Source organism: Thermobia domestica, chromosome 5 (assembly GCF_964235325.1).
Source record: "Thermobia domestica chromosome 5, izTheDome1.hap1.1, whole genome shotgun sequence".
Taxonomy (NCBI): Eukaryota; Metazoa; Arthropoda; class Insecta; order Zygentoma; family Lepismatidae; genus Thermobia; species Thermobia domestica.
In genome coordinates, this window is record NC_137458.1 from 231784513 (window position 1) to 231801933 (window position 17421).

Here is a 17421-nt window from a genome sequence, read left to right on the forward strand (position 1 = left end):
GAGGGTATTTTGAAACCGATTATAGGGAATAAATTTCTGCATAAGAAAGATCGTGACAACGGCGTTAGACTCTTGAACTTTGCAACATCCAGAAACCTTATCGTGATGATTACAAAATTACCACATCGCGACGTTCATAAATATACTTGGACCTCACCAGACGGAAAAACACAAAATCAAATCGATCACGTTTTAGTAGACAGAAGAAAATAGTATAGCACAACTGATGTTCCATCGTTCAGACGAGTTGATTATGATAATAAAAGAGAGACTATCGTCGAATAAAGGAGATATTCAATATCTGAAAACGGAGCGGTTTAATTTAAAGAAATTAGAGGAGAGTCAGGTGAGTGGGGAGCCAGAATGAAGTGTCATATAGATTCTCGTTTTTAGAAGGTTGGGAGTGCACTAGTGTTCAGGATACTTAGTTGAAATTAGAGAAAACATTAAGATTTCAGCAAAAGAAATATTGGGAAACGCAGAAATACGTAGGAACAAAACATGGTTCAATTAGAAATGCACTATAGTAGCAGGGAAGAGAAAACAAAATCAGTGATGGCTACAAAATCTGAACGAAATAACTACATAAAATTTCACTGTGAAAAACTTGGCATGAACTTTTTTTCTCTTTCTATTTCTTCTTACTTTCTTTTCTATTACCTTCTGATACATGTGTATGAATGTATACATTATACACAATCACTTAAGTATGTGCATCATTTTATCTATACATAGTCAATCAAAGGAATGTAACATATGTTATATATAATCAAGATTGATTTCTTTGTTTCTCTCTCCTTGTACAGTTTAACATGTCTTCAGCATTGTAGCTTGTTTATTTTAGTGTTTATTTTATATATAATAAGTTTCATTTTCATGTTTTACATTCTTTGTATTGTTCTGTATGTCTGTAGCTCTGTAACGTTGCCTAAGTGTCTGTATCCTTTTTATTCTCCTTGTAAAAAAAAGAAAAAGAAAAGAAAAAAACTATTATGAGATCCGATTGTAAAAAAAAATATAAATGGTTGAGTGGAAGCAAAGGTTATGCCTTAACTCCGCCATTTTAAATAAGAAATAAAATAAATAAATAAATAAATAAAATTTCACTGTCATCTAGCGGAAAACTTCCAAAACTTTTAGAACAAAAAACGCGATTTTTGGAAGCTAAAATTAATTAACTTGAAATAATAGTAAAAAATAAAAACATTCCGGACATATATAAATGCATCAATGGACTTAAGAAAGCCTATCAATTTCGTGCTTATATATTAAAGAAAGTTAAAGGAACAGTTCTCACTGATCAGAATAGCATCTTAAATAGATGGAAAGATTTCTTTGACAATTTGCTTAGCACATAGACAAAAATTAATGTGCGTGGAGAAAGTGAAATGCATACAGCATAACCGTACATTTCAGAACCTAAGCAGACAAAAATAGAAATCGCTATTTAAAAATTAAAGAAACACACATCTCCGGGTGTAGAAGAAATTCTGGTTGAATTAATTTTAGCTGGGGGGTTGTAGAGCAAGATACACAAACTCATTCTCCTTATCTGGAACAAGGAGGAATTACCACAAGAGTGAAAAGAATCAATCATTGTTCCAGTTCAGAAGAAAAGCAACAAAACTGATGTAATGATTCTTGAGGCATTTCTCTTTTATCAACATCCAATAAATTTTCTAAACATTCTATTAGCAAGATTGACTCCATACACAGATGAAATTATTGGTTATTATCAGAGCGGATGTAGGTAAAATCGATCAACTATCGACCAGATATATACTATTCAACTAATACTTGAAAAGTAATGGGAATACAATATTCTGGCACATCAATTATTGACTTTAGACTAGGGTAGGAGGGAAACATTGTACAACATGCTTACAGAACTTGCAATATCGAAAAAGGTAGATTAATCAAGATATGTTTAAATGAATCCCAAAGTAAGGTTCGAGTAGAGAAATTCTTGTTCACGAGCTTTCACGTTGAGAATGGCCTGAAAGAAGGAGATGCGTTGTCGCCATTATTATTTAACATTGTTCTGGAGAACACTATAAGGAAAATCAAAGACAGGAATCAGGTCCTAGAGCTGAATTGTATTTACCAGGTTATGACGTATAATTATGGTGTAAATTTAATAGGGTATGATAGAACAATAGAAAGGAATGCAGAAATCTTACTTAACGCTTGCAGAGATATGGGCTTAAAAGTAAATGCAGAGAAAACTAAATAAATGGAAGTTGTCGGGGATCGTAATACTGCACTTTATGGATGCGTTAAAATACCAAATAATATTTTCTTTCGACAAAGTGGATACTTTTAAATATCTAGAATCATTACTAACAGACCAAAATCATAATCACAAAAATTTGATGGCAACTGAAAGCAGGGATTTCGTGTTATTATTCAGTTAAAACTATGTTGTTGTTGCGAATTCTGTTGACGAATTTGTAGCTTAAAATATAAAACGATAATCATGCCTGTTGTGCTGCGAAACATTGTCACTGACTCTGAGGGAAAATCGCAGACTGATAGTATTTGAAAAAAAGTTTCTTAAATCAATATTCGAACTCCAAGAAGAACGTGAATGGGGAATGGCGGAAACTCCATAACGATGACCTGCATAATTTTATACCGTTTACAAAAACATTGTTAGAGTTATCAAGTTTAGGAGGCTCAAATTAGCTATTTACGTTAATACTAAAACAAATTTGGTGGTGATTTTGATATAGAAAGGCATCCATACTTTCTTTCAAAGTATATATATATATATATATATATATATATATATATATATATATATATATATATATATATATATATATATATTCCCGTTTGTATGGGCGCTCTTTTAGTAGACTTGTCCACCGCCCTCATTAGTATCCCAGCACGGCCCTGCTACCGTCAATGGAAGAGGTTTGCCAAGCGATTTTGTAAGCGAGTTGTGCTCAATCATATTGATATAGACCTCCAGAACCATAATGTTATTATCAATCTTCACGCACTTATCCATAATCATTACAGTACTCCAATATCCAACAACATGATTAGGCACTCCTGGAGAAAAGCTGCATTCCACGTTAATTATGATTTCTTTGATGCTCCCGACAATGTTATCTAGCAAACTAAAAATTCGAGTTGCTCATTTCGCAAGTACAGGAATGTCGTGTATATTTATAATTATAGGATTGGTTCATAAAATCTCATAAGCACGTATAATTCCCCTACGTGAGCTGCAGCAATTAGCACACTACACACGGGCCTCTGCACTACTTTTTATTTGATCAATATACGCGAAGTGCCTAACATTTAATATGCAAACTTGCAAATGGTGCAAGATACTGTAAAACTCACTACACCAGTGAATTTCCGATAAAATTGTACATGAATTTGATGTATCACTTGCACCTATTTCCATTTGAAAAACCGAAAGTTGAATCCAATATGATGGGTCCAAGATGATGACCGGGTAACATGTGTTAGATAAGCAGTACTTGATCCAATTGGTTTTGCATATGCCCACATTCATGTCCAGTTACATCTAAAGAAACTAAAAGCAATTTTGTGTCCTAGCGATATAGTAGTTAATGATTGCATTCCAGATTTATGAAGGCTCATAAATTGCAAATTACCGGTATGGGGCTCTAAAATTAGTACAATACGCATTGGACCGCGGTGAACTTTACATTTGAATAAATTTTACACGAATCTCTCGGGGACACTTCACGAATCAATGTGGATCATCAATTTCGTTCCCCAATATCAATTTGGTTCCTGAAATGACTAAGTTCAGATAGATGTTATGCCTTTATTGTATATATACTAAAGAAGGCGTATACTATAAAAATGTAATAGTTTCTCTCGTTTCCTTTCAGTCGATTCCTGGATGATATGGATGTAGTGCTGGGAGCCCATAATGAATTTCATATGGAAAGTAATGTGATAGTGAGAAATATATTAAAAACTATAATACATGAAAAGTTTGAAGTTCGACCAACTCATGATCTGCATGACATTGCACTTGTTTTACTGGATGAAGTGGTTGAGTTTAGCTGGAAAGTGAATCCTGTGTGTTTACCTTCTATATCCATTGGAGAACGAGGAGAGAAAGGTAATACTTCTCAACACTATTATTCTATTTCTTATAATCTCCCTCTCTTACTTATAAAATCTAGTTACTGATCCTATTTTGTTTAATTGTTTAATCCGGTAGTTATCGAAAATTATTTAATAAAATAAAAACATATATTTTAGGGATGAGATTATTAGAAATTAGATTTCTGGACTTTCAGCAACAATAGCATGTTAGCCTGTTATGCAATAGTGATGACGTCCCTCGGTAATCAAACTACCAGGGAATTGAAGGGAAAGAAAAGATTGGGAAAGGAAAGAAGCGGCCTGCTGCCATTGTGTTAGGTACCATCCCGGCATTTGACTGGTGTGAATGATGAAAACCCAGGAAAACGTCAATCAGATTGACTGGTCTGAGAAAGCTTTTACACTTTCTCGACCGAGTGTCCCCATCGGGAATCAAAAAGTATTTTGTCTGGATCATTATCTTTAATAAGTAAAAATATAAATAATGCGATTAAATGATATTGATCCCCGAAATACGAACAAAAATAGGGTAGGTTTTTGCGAAAATCAATCTTTTGGGGGATGTAGAAGAATAAAAAAAAGATAACCATGAATAATACACACTCTCACATGTATAGGGGGGAAGGATTAACCCCTATTGAAAAGTGTTTAACTTTTTAGATACTTCACCAATTTTCACGCAACAAAAAACGTTTTGTTCCTTACAATGATAGAAATGTTAGGCATTGCTATCGTTTCAACTACGCACTACCATTATCCACCAGTTTACGTAAACGGTTAGAGTTGTTGGCGACAGACTTCTGCAGATACTGCAGCTATATGTTTGCAAGAACTTGGCAAATTCGCTCCTCCAATTCATCAAGAGGTTTTGGTTTTGTGCTATAAACTTCCTCTTTCACTCGTCTCGAGACGAAGAAGTCGTATTGCTCTACGTCAGGACTACTTTTTGGCCATTCGAGGTCACAGCTCCCAACCAGCGTAATAGAAAATTGATGTTAAGCCCGAGAGAAAGGCTTGCATCTTGCATAGAGATTAGGTCGTTGCAATTGGCCCACGCGAATACAATACCTTGAACGTAATCTTCAAGCATATCAAGGTACTGTTCTACATTCATTGTATCCCGAATGATATATGGACTAACAACTTTCGTGAATGTCATGCCGCACCACACTGTGATTTTAGGCGATGTTCGCTTCAATCACCATCACCCTCGGATCCTCTTCTGCCTATAATAACAATTACACCGATTTATAAACCCCCTAACATAAAACACGGCTTTATCTGTTCACGATTATTGCCTAAACGATTGGAGCAGTCTTCATATCAAATATTATCATCCCATATTCCAACCAATGATCAAAATCTTCCGGCGATAATTTCTGGCAGTAATCTAATTTCCATGAACAAAAATTCAATTCTTCCTTCAGAGCAGCAAAGATTGTGTGTCAGTAAGATGCCTGCTTTTGTAATTTCTGAGGACTTCGTGTGAACATTTCCTGAACTTCTTGCACATTTTCCTCCATCCTGGAAGTTGAGTTGTGACAGCGTCTGCATCTGCCTTTGCTGTTTGTATATTACGCACACTTCCGGAAACAATCCATTTTCAGGTAGTCATAGACAGTACTTTGAGCCACACCAGAATCCCCTGACATTCCTACCTGGAATCCCGGATCACTCACGTAACGCAAGAAAACCAAGGGCACCGATTTCTTTGTAAATTTGGGGGGGGAGCATTCAGATGCAGAAGGTATATATATATATAAGGATTTTAAGACAAATTGCACTCTAATTATGCCAAATATTGTATATTCATAAATACAATAGAGGGCCCACATGAGCTTTGGGGGGCCCGGGCCCGCACAGGATTGGCGCCCTTGAAGAAAACCCGCATCTTTTCATCATTACGTAGTCCACCACCCCGAATTTCGGTTGATTCTCCTTAAAAAATGTTGTGCTAATCACTACATTTTCTTTCAGAAACTTATAATGCTTTTTGTAATCTCCATTTCCAACATTTCTATGCAGTTTATAAGTTTTTCTACGTAGTAAAACAATCATATACTCTGCCATATTTCGCACGGAGTCACCTATTTAGCTTGCTCCACAAATTTGGAGAAGTTACTAGCATCACAGAGGAGTCTTTGATTTTTATTGATATCAAACGCGTAGTAGTTACTCGGTTCGAGAACAGAGGTGTGGTTACTTCAAAAGGGCGGGGCTTCTCCGAGGTCAGCCGAGACGACTAGTGCTCAGTTATATTTTTATTGATACCAATGCGAGTAACTACTTCAAAATTGGGCGTAATGAGTAACTTCTCCGTTTTATTGATATCACCCAATGTTGTGACCTCAGTCTTGAGTGACCACGGTATTGAACCTGTTCCACACCCATTCTATTCAGTAATTTATCAAGTGACTTAGGTTGTATTGGCTAGGGGTACTCCCGTTTCCTCCTTCATTCTCATTCCACCAATTATTCCACCATCATTTACCAGCCTTAATCACCGCCTCCCTTAGCCTAAAGGGTATTATCAGGGGATGTTAAGATGAAAAATTTCATTTCATATTATGTATTTATGGCATTGCATTGAACTCATATGCCTACATCTTTAAAAATACTACATAATGACTTATGTTACCTCACCTTCCCAATTTTCTTTATACTAGGCAATAGCTTTTACAAACTGCCTTTCTGAATATTCATTTTAAGAATTATGATTATACATATCATCGGTAGTACCTCAAAATTCCAATCTGACTGTTGGCAAATTTTATGCTTTAGAACAAATTGTATGCCCGGACACACGGCGGAAAAGTTGTGAAAAGTAATGGGTCCATAATATATCCGGGATTTTTAAAAATCTTTTGAGCTGTGTTGTATTCAATGTGCTTAATAAGGTACATATAATAACCTAAAATTTACACTAACTCTTAATCTTTATTTTTAAATGTTTGTAATTGAAATTTTGTCACTAACGATATTAGTAGAATTACACCTTAATGAAGAATATTACTCCATATTTACTTTTTATTTTACATTGCACTTCAATTCAGAGTGATATGTACTAGTTTTCAAACGTTTGTCACTAACTGTAAGGCTTCTAATGAAATAAAATGCAATTTTTACCATTATTCTGCTATTGTGTTACGTAGACTTAAAGCAAAAGACGAACAAAATGCTCGTGAACAATGATGAAATTAATAAACTTCTGTTGACTGTAAAATGATCAAGTTTCAATTTTGTCCGGTAGATGTCCTCCGCTGGTGGATGTTTGCTGCCATCTAACACTCAAATGTGTAATTTTTACTAGCTTTCTTTCAATAGTAGAAAATAGGGTATGGATAGTCATCGTTAGCCATAAAGGTGTTAACGGTTTAACTTCCATCAAGGAACTCGACCGAGATAATCGATCTAGATACTATTTTAAAAAAAAAAATGACTTAAACACTCTCTATATCGCTTTACTTTCTTGAATTTTTAATTCACCTTAATCTTGTTATGTACATCCTATCCATCTTTGGGATAAATTTCAATTGAGATTTCCTCTCATGCTTCTAGTTGTGATGAGTAGGACAGTCATATAGCCGAAACTTTTAAGCATTACTTCCTTCTTTTAAGTTAATATCAGTTAGTCTTGGAACTTGTTTAAATTACTCATTCCAGTGATTGTGGGGACTTCAAAGAAAGATGGCCCATACATCATATTTTTAGCCATTGCGCTAGATCTCAAACATGTTCTGAGACTTCATATAAATTTTCAGTTCACCTCATATCTACAAGTATCTATTAACATTTTACAACCATAGAAAGTTAATCCTCAGCTAAAAATAAGTGAGTCTGAGAAAGAATATATTTCATGTTTTTCTATATTATCAGTGCAGAAATTATGACGTAGATATCTATTGTTTTTCTGAGATCCTGATGCAGCTTAAGTCGTATAGATTTGATATCGTAATGAAAATTCGTCACATTGTTTATTGAAAGAGGCCGAATTCTAGATTTGAACGTGTGATGGACTTCCGTGGAATGCACTGATAACCCTCTTTAAGAAGTTTCAGAGTTACCTCGCTTGATCCCCGCCATCTACGCCCAGAAGCTGCACACAGGAAGCATTCATCCCTAATTATCACATCTGTTTTATACTGTCGAAAATAGACTTTATCTTCTGGAATTCCTGTCTGCAGCTATAAAGAAAAATTCTATTCGGCACTGTAAAGAAAAGCTATATTGTTAACGTACGTGCCGTCAGTGAGGGAAGATCCGGATTCGATTCCCAGTAGGAACTTCTGTGTAGGATTCCACGTTAAGCTGTAGATTCATGTCCCATACAACCTCGTTAAACTCCAAATTTAATTAATGAAGCAAAATCAAAATAACTGCTTTCGTTTACTGAATGCATATTCCTGCTACTGTCTCATATCAACTAATCATTATACTACGCGAGGGATTTTCCTTAAAAAGAGAATTTAGTTTCTTTCTCTCTCTATCGATGTAAGTCTTACAGAATATTCTTTTCTCTTAATATTTGATGAAGTTATGAATAACTTGATATCGTTACAATCTGATTAAAATAACTGCATTTCTGGGAACTAGTTTTTCTATGCGAGTCAATCTTTTATCAATGACAAAATATATTTGCAGTCTATGATCATATTTCGTATCTTTCAACCATTTTACATCTTTTTCTGCTCACAGGTTGGTGTATCGAAGAGAATGTGCTCAAATATCACAACATGCGAGTTCGCGCGTCTTTTCCGCGGGAAACTTATGTTCAGTTTGCGGTGAAAACACATGTAATGTTAGTTCAGTCTCAAATTACGTTGTACGTCCGAGTCCTATGTAGCGTCGGTGTTGAAACAGAATGTTATACTCGAAAACAGTTAATTGAGCAAGTAGAACAGTTTCAGTCAACCAAATGTGTTTCTATAGAACATTTATTTTATTACCTTATCAAAACCATTGCATTGGCCAAAAATCAATTAAAAAGTAAGTAAAGTATGTAAAGAAATATGATGCTTTTACACACGTAAAGTGTATTTACCGATATAGCAGCTTTTCCTTTATAATATTTAAGCAGTATGAAATTCTCATGACTTCTTAAATTTGTTTGATTAGCAATAATAATTTTTACTCGAATTACGAGATACAAACACGTGTACTCTAATTCCAACAACAAGACATTTTTTAAAAAGAAAATAGAGAAGAGAAAATCATACAGAGTTTTACCAAAGTTCTGCACTTGCATTCACTGTTGTCACAAAGAATAATGACGCCACTTTATGGGTGAGTAGCAGTATTTCTTTCAGAAACTATGTTCGGGGGGGGGGCACACTTCGTATTCCCGGGGGGCACTACTGGTACTATTCTATTTATTATAATATTATAGACGTATTATTTTAGTCTCCTTCGGCAAGGGCACTCTCAGAGCTTCGGGGGGGAAGTACCCCCCTGAAAACATGTCTGGAAGAAACACTGATGAGTAGAACGAATTTTTGCTCCAACTTTTATATTAATTATAACGTTTTGCTGGCTAATGCAAACAAGGCAGGGCATGAATTCAAATTGAGCTTCCCTTTGGACATAGTTATTTAGATTTTGCTATTGATCACATTGTCATCAGCTACATATTTCACAACTTCTACTTTAGTCCATTGTGGAACATGAAACTAAACGAAATAGAGAATAACTTTGTTTTCTAAAAAAATGTTTACATTATGGCAACTCCGATACAAGTTCACATGCCTAGGTATGCGTAATCCGCTTTCCTTCTTCTAAATACCTTAGGAGCGGCTTTTGTGGGACTATCACTTTCACACCTATAATCCAGCAATTGTAGAAGTGCTGCAGCAACCATACAGTAATATGCAACCGGCAAATCTAAACTGTAATTGTGGTTGCATAACACATTCATTATTTGCATAATCAAACCGAAGAGTATGCAACATACGAATGCAGATTTTGTGCTCGTTGATCTCAACCTGAGGGCACGCGGTTGAGTAAGAGAAAGAAGAAGTTCCATTGAGGTCAATGAGCTCAAATTCGAGTGGGGGCTAGGTAAATTAACATCAGAGAGTAGCACATGGAAGTATATTTAAGGAAATCTGACATCTCTGATTGAAATAAGAAAGCAAGAAGTAAACTTACCGTATCTGAAGTTACTAAAGAGTATTGTAACGTATGGTAGAAACGATACGCCGGTTATTTTTTCCATTACCTTTTTATTACAAAACTTTTACACAAGTTTTTTTTTTTTTCGTACATGATGCTAAATATAACTAATAGTCCTTTCTTTATGAGGTTGGACTTCTTGCCCGTAGCAGTGAGAAGGTTTATGAGGTTGACGGTTAGGAACTTGCTGCTAGTAGCAGCGTGGAGGTGGGGTGGTGTCTCCTGCCCAGTGCAGTGGGGAGACGAAATGAACCTCCTGCCCGTAGCAGCGCGGAGGTAGGTAGTACTTTCTGCCCATTGTAGCGCGGAGATAGGATAGGAGCTTCTTACCCAGAGCAGCGCAGAGGTAAGGTTAGGTTGTTTTTCCTGCTCAGAGCAGTGCGAAGAGAAAGATAGGAATGATCAACTGGAACTGGTGTCTTTTAGTCCTTGACGTGCTCTTTTGTAGCTGATTTTGGAGGCGGAGCGAGTGGAGTAGTTATAGTTGTTTTGGTGACATTTTGTCTTTTTTTCGTACTTTTTTGTAGGTGGCTTTTGTTGGCTCTTTGACGATCTTCGTAGGGAAGCACATGATGTTTACAATCTTTGTTTTGTTCTGCATTACTCACGGGGGATAGAGTTATGCAAAGCTTTACTCACGGACTGATATGATTTTAGCTTTATAATAAAGGATTTTGCATTAAATAAAGATGTACTGAATTACAGTTAGTACTATTTCTTCTTGACTTATTAAATTTTGACTGATTTGTTATATCATTTTATAGATCTGTGCATGGGCAACAAAAGTAGGATATTCCTAAATTCATATTATGATATTCAAGAGAACTTCTGTTTAAGTGAATAAGCCGGAAAGTATGCAAGAAAACGTTCTAAGCTCTTTCATTTCTGAGTTGCAAGTCTCGTATATATGGGAAAATAAACTTTAGGACAATATAGTAAAAATTTCAATATTTCTGGAAAAAGTGAACTGAGATTGTCAATTTAGTCATACTTCAACTAAAAAACAATACTGAATTTATTGTCTGTTAAGGTATAGTGTCTTTTAGACCACCATGACTGTCTATATCAGATGTGGACTGTAGTTTAAAGTGAAATCCGAACTACCCCTATGTGTTAAATGTTCTCCCAACGGGAATCAAATCCGAGACTACGTGTACCAAAAAGGCTCGCTAGCCACTAGACCAGTGGGAAAAGCTAAACTGAATGTAGAATACTGAAAGTATCAGTATATTAATTATTGAATCTTGAATTATCTTTCTGCAAAACATACCAATATAAAAATTACTATTTTGAAAATGATGAATTCGATAAACTTATCGTTTCCTAGCTGAATAATAGTTTCTCTATAATTTCTTCTACCACTTGTAAAATCAATAATGTTTTCATTGTTCAAACACAAAGTGGATTTTCCTACATATTGTGCAGTTAGTATGCGGTAGTTCAAAATAGAGTCCGATTTCTTCTTTTCTCCGTGTTTTCATAAGTACAGTTATCTCATTTGATAATCATTATGGAACGTAGTGAATTTCAAAAGGTTGTAAATACTGATTTTTAGTATTTTTACTCTAAATTATAGTTAATACACAGTAGTTCAATGTTAAACTACTCACTAAAATTTAGATCAAAGTGTGTCTGGTTTAATCCCAATCCATGCCACCCTTGTAGTAGAAAACACCATATTTGTGGATCCCACTTCATTCAAATATCTCCCTTCTCTCTAGATTAATAATAGGATCACGCCAGTAGCTCACAAGTTTGTAACGTTAGTAAGGACGTCTGTCACTCCACACGACTGTTGAACAAAAGAGAGTGTTTAAGTCATTTTTTTTTTTTTAAATAGTATCTAGATCGATTATCTCGGTCGAGTTCCTTGATGGAAGTTAAACCGTTAACACCTTTATGGGTAACGATGACTATCCATACCCTATTTTCTACTATTGAAAGAAAGCTAGTAAAAATTACACATTTGAGTGTTAGATGGCAGCAAACATCCACCAGCGGAGGACATCTACCGGACAAAATTGAAACTTGATCATTTTACAGTCAACAGAAGTTTATTAATTTCATCATTGTTCACGAGCATTTTGTTCGTCTTTTGCTTTAAGTCTACGTAACACAATAGCAGAATAATGGTAAAAATTGCATTTTATTTCATTAGAAGCCTTACAGTTAGTGACAAACGTTTGAAAACTAGTACATATCACTCTGAATTGAAGTGCAATGTAAAATAAAAAGTAAATATGGAGTAATATTCTTCATTAAGGTGTAATTCTACTAATATCGTTAGTGACAAAATTTCAATTACAAACATTTAAAAATAAAGATTAAGAGTTAGTGTAAATTTTAGGTTATTATATGTACCTTATTAAGCACATTGAATACAACACAGCTCAAAAGATTTTTAAAAATCCCGGATATATTATGGACCCATTACTTTTCACAACTTTTCCGCCGTGTGTCCGGGCATACAATTTGTTCTAAAGCAAAAGTAAAATTTGCCAACAGTCAGATTGGAATTTTGAGGTACTACCGATGATATGTATAATCATAATTCTTAAAATGAATATTCAGAAAGGCAGTTTGTAAAAGCTATTGCCTAGTATAAAGAAAATTGGGAAGGTGAGGTAACATAAGTCATTATGTAGTATTTTTAAAGATGTAGGCATATGAGTTCAATGCAATGCCATAAATACATAATATGAAATGAAATTTTTCATCTTAACATCCCCTGATAATACCCTTTAGGCTAAGGGAGGCGGTGATTAAGGCTGGTAAATGATGGTGGAATAATTGGTGGAATGAGAATGAAGGAGGAAACGGGAGTACCCCTAGCCAATACAACCTAAGTCACTTGATAAATTATTGAATAGAATGGGTGTGGAACAGGTTCAATACCGTGGTCACTCAAGAATGAGGTCACAACAATGGGTGATATCAATAAAAATAAGTAACTACTCCTGAGAAGTCCTGCTCGAGAATCGGAGTAACTACACCTGGAGTAATCTCCTCCCTCAATTTCGTATCAATAAAACAAGCCACTACTCAGGTCTAGTCTGCTCCAGATTTATGAACGTTTACTCGCGCTTCCTCTGCACGTAGCACTGAGTCGTATCAATAAAAGAAGTAGTTACTCATTTCTCCCATCTGTTGGGCGGTCATTTCGTTGTGGGTAACTTCTGGCGCAGTATCCTAAACGCCATGGAAGGGACAAGTAGCAACGACAGTTTCAATTAAAGTGCATTTGTAGATATTATAAAAGTTCCAGTGGTACTTTCAAAGTCACAGTTACCAGAAAGTAAACGAAGGAAAGCCGAAGCTTTGAAGGCAATTACAGTGAAATGCAACGGAACATCAAATACATCTACAAATGAGACACAAATCCAAAAGAGAATCTTTAATATCCGAGCGAGCATTAAAAAAAAAATTTAAAAAAATAAAAAAACTGATGGATGTTGATTGGAATCCAGCAATATCAAGATTAGCACGACAAGTGCATATCACGTGTTGTCCAAGGTCTTGTCCAAGATTGTTTGGCTTTAAGAACGAAATCAGACACTTGGTCCCTTTGTTTCCTTTTTTAAATAGTTTAGCCAGTCACGTCGTAAAGCACGTCTATCTCATTGCGTTTTCCACACCATACGTGTCCCCTTTCACCTTGGCATAAAAAATACACACCCTTTCTATCAGCGTTGAGTTGAGTTGATTTTGAGTTTAATGTCCTTTTCAGTAGCGAGGCTATAATGTCCTTTTCAGTACGACGGGACCCACTGATTAACTTGGAATCCGAACCATATGAGCTCCCGCCGGGAATCGAACGCGGGTCTCTCATGCCAAAGGCATGTACGCTATCCGCTTAACCACGCATGAGCTCTTCCTATTAGCGTATTCGTCTCCAAAATACTAGGTTTCTTTATTGCCACGTGTTTATAGTCAAGTGCTCCGATAGCACCCGGAAATGTGGGCCACTCTGCCTTTACTGTTTGAATATTACACACACCTTCGGAAACAATCAATTTTCAGATTTCGCAATAATCGCATCCATTACACTTGTAGTAGTCATAGACACAGTACTTTGAGCCACAACAGAATCCCCTGACATTCAGACCTGGAATACCGGATCACTCACGTAAAGCAAGAAAACCCGCATCTTTTCATCATTACGTAGTGCATCATCCCAAATTTCTGTTGATTCTCCTTAAAAATGTTGTGCTAACTACTCTACATTTTCTTTCATGAACCTATGTTTTTTGTAATCTCCATTTGCAACATTTCTCTGCAATTTATATTTTTTTCTACATAGCAAAACCAGTGGTGCCCCCCCCCCCCTTATGTCTATGACACACACCCCCAATTGTCTATCCGTAGGTGTTCTTCCATGAAAAAAATCTTCTTTCGATTAATTTACCCCCACCTCATCAAACATATTTATATAGATTTAACCCCCCCAAATATTTCAATGACGCAGTTTGCGTCATAGCCCCCCTTGTGGGCCCCCCTGGCAAAACAATCATATACTCTGCCATATTTCGCACGGAGTCACCTATTTAGCTTGCTCCACAAATTCGGAGAAGTTACTAGCATCACAGAAGAGTCTTTCATTTTTATTGATATCAAACACGTAGTAGTTACTCGGCTCGAGAATAGAGGTGTGGTTACTTCAAAAGGGCGGGGCTTCTTCGGGGTCAGCCGAGACGACTAGTGCTCAGTTCTCTTTTTATTGATACCAATGCGAGTAACTACTTCAAAATTGGGCGTAATGAGTAACTTCTCCGTTTTATTGATATCACCCATTGGCACGGTGTAGTGTTGCATTATCCATGTGCAGGGTGAAATTGAAATTTACCATTTGTGGTCGTTTCTCTGTCAATTTCAAAAATTTTGTATCCAAAAGTGTAGGGAAATACTCGTCTGTAATTGTATGATCTTTTGGAACAAAGTGTGACAATATCATTCCTTGAGAATCCCTTAATATAGTGTACAGCACCTTCTCACCTAGGGATGCGCACGAGACGAGTCGAGACAGGATTTTCCTGACAAAATTCGAGTCGAGACACGGCTCTTCCAATAGAGAAATATACATTTTTCGAGTCGAGACATCACTTTTACAGCACATTTTCGAGACGAGACAGCCACAAATCTTGTCTCGTGCGCATCCCTATTCTCACCGTTGATGCTATCTAACTTTTTTTGGGGGGGGGCTGAAGAATCTGTGTGTTTCCACTTCATCAACTACCTTTTTGTTGTTGGGTTGACTAATGGAATCTGTGATTCATCCATTGTCACAAAACTTTCCAAGAAATTGCGTCCCTCTTTTCTGAATGTCAAATTTGCAATACTTGATCGAATCCTTGTCTCTTTTTGACCGTCATTTAAGCATTCGTGGAACCAAGAGAGAAGAAACTTTCCTTAGGCCCAGTTCGTTTGTAATTATTCGTTGTACTGTTCCCATTGTTAGCCTCAGTGTATCAAATCTTCTGCATAGTGACACGCCTATCTCCTACGATGAAAGTTTCAACACAGGCAATGTTAGCGTCAGTTCTCTGCTTATTAGGGCTTATTAGGGAATCCGGAAAGTAAAATCGGAAAATTCCGGAATTCGGAAAAAATCCGGATTTCGGAAAAATTCCGGAATTCGGAAAAATTCCTGATTTCGGAAAAATTCCGGATTTTAGAAAAAATCCGGAATTCGGAAAAAATCCGGATTTCGGAAAAATTCCGGAATTCAGAAAAATTCCGGAATTCGGAAAAATTATTTTTTCTTTTTGTAATCCTAAGAATTTTGTTCAAATGCAAACGAACAAATTTCCTTTTTGTAATCCGAAGAATGTATGATGCAAGTTAAGCTGAAACTTACATCCTAAAGTATACACTACTCAATCTTCTCATGGTTAATGAGATGTAGTCCAAAAATACGATGCACTCCTAATATTTAATTTTTGTTTTACTGTGATATTGTCCAGAGGTAATACATATATCACACTGAGATAAACAACTTGACAGAATGAAGATATCATACGTAGTTTTCCAGAAAATCGTGAGAAACGAATTTTTATGAAGTTAAAATATGCGTCGCTTGTTGCCAGTGTGATGCAATTGATAACTTTTATGCTGGAATAGTCTTATTATTATTATTATTATTATTATTATTATTATTATTATTATTATTAATCGTTTGTGTACTGTAAAAGAAAAATATGAACCGTTAAGTAGTAGATTTTATCTGTGGTTTTTTGATATCTTCTAACAGTAATAACAAACTGCTTGTAAATACGCAATGATTATCAAGGACAATGGCATATTAATGTAAGGACTACTCTGCAGACTAGCAATAAACAATAAACAATAGTTCCAAAAAAAAAAAGTAACTAACTTGGGCACGTCAGAATGTTCGCGAGAATATAGGGACCCATTGAGACTAGCAAAAAACGTGGTGTAATTATTACTCAAAGGGCCGTACAATGGAGGCATTAACGTTAATGTTAATGGAACTAATGAGCACTTACTTGCAATAACGGTTAACCTCATTGTTGAGATGATTCTTAGAAGTGGGCGTGTTGGCATGCAGTTAGAAGACATATCCATTATTTAAAAAGCACACGTTATCTGTGGAGTGCTAACGATTTGCGTCACTATCGAACACTAACATAGCACTAGCGACGTTTAAAGTCGAAATTGGAGTCTGACATAAGTGGCTTGTCAACTTCACGGACATTATATTTTCCTTGAATGCAAGAATTTTGCGCCCAGGAAATTTGCGCCCTACCACAAAAATAGTAAAAAATGCGCTCGCAATATATTTGCACTGGGATGTTTTTTCTTTTGGCTTATATTGCGCCCTACCGCAAAAAGAGGGGAAAATGCGCCGGCTATATATTTGCACTGGGATGTTAGCGCCCTACAATTCAACTTATTTTTGTATTGTGTAAAGTAACTTCCACTCACACTTGAACTAGGCTTGCCTCTCATCGTCTCAGTGAGTTACTCCATCCGTTATAATATTCCGAACAAATGAAAAAAATACAATTTTAGTTCACTAAAGGGCAATCCATACAAATACAATTTTTCATTATACTACAAAATTTACAATCTATATATATAAAAGAGAACGTACAAAATCCTTTGTCCGCTCATCACGCTAATACGGCTGAACCAATT

General features: G+C 35.9%; 1 protein-coding gene across 6 annotated transcripts in view; it reads left to right on the forward strand.

The window, feature by feature from the left end:
* The window catches only part of LOC145686443 (coagulation factor IX-like), a 237622-nt gene that overhangs the window by 203011 nt on the left and 17190 nt on the right, over window positions 1–17421 (forward strand). For all 6 annotated transcript variants that reach the window (XM_081759747.1, XM_081759749.1, XM_081759748.1 and 3 more), the window contains one exon: window positions 3876–4111. In XM_081759747.1, coding sequence (XP_081615873.1) covers window positions 3876–4111 — 236 coding nt within the window. The remainder of the gene's footprint in view (window positions 1–3875; window positions 4112–17421) is intronic.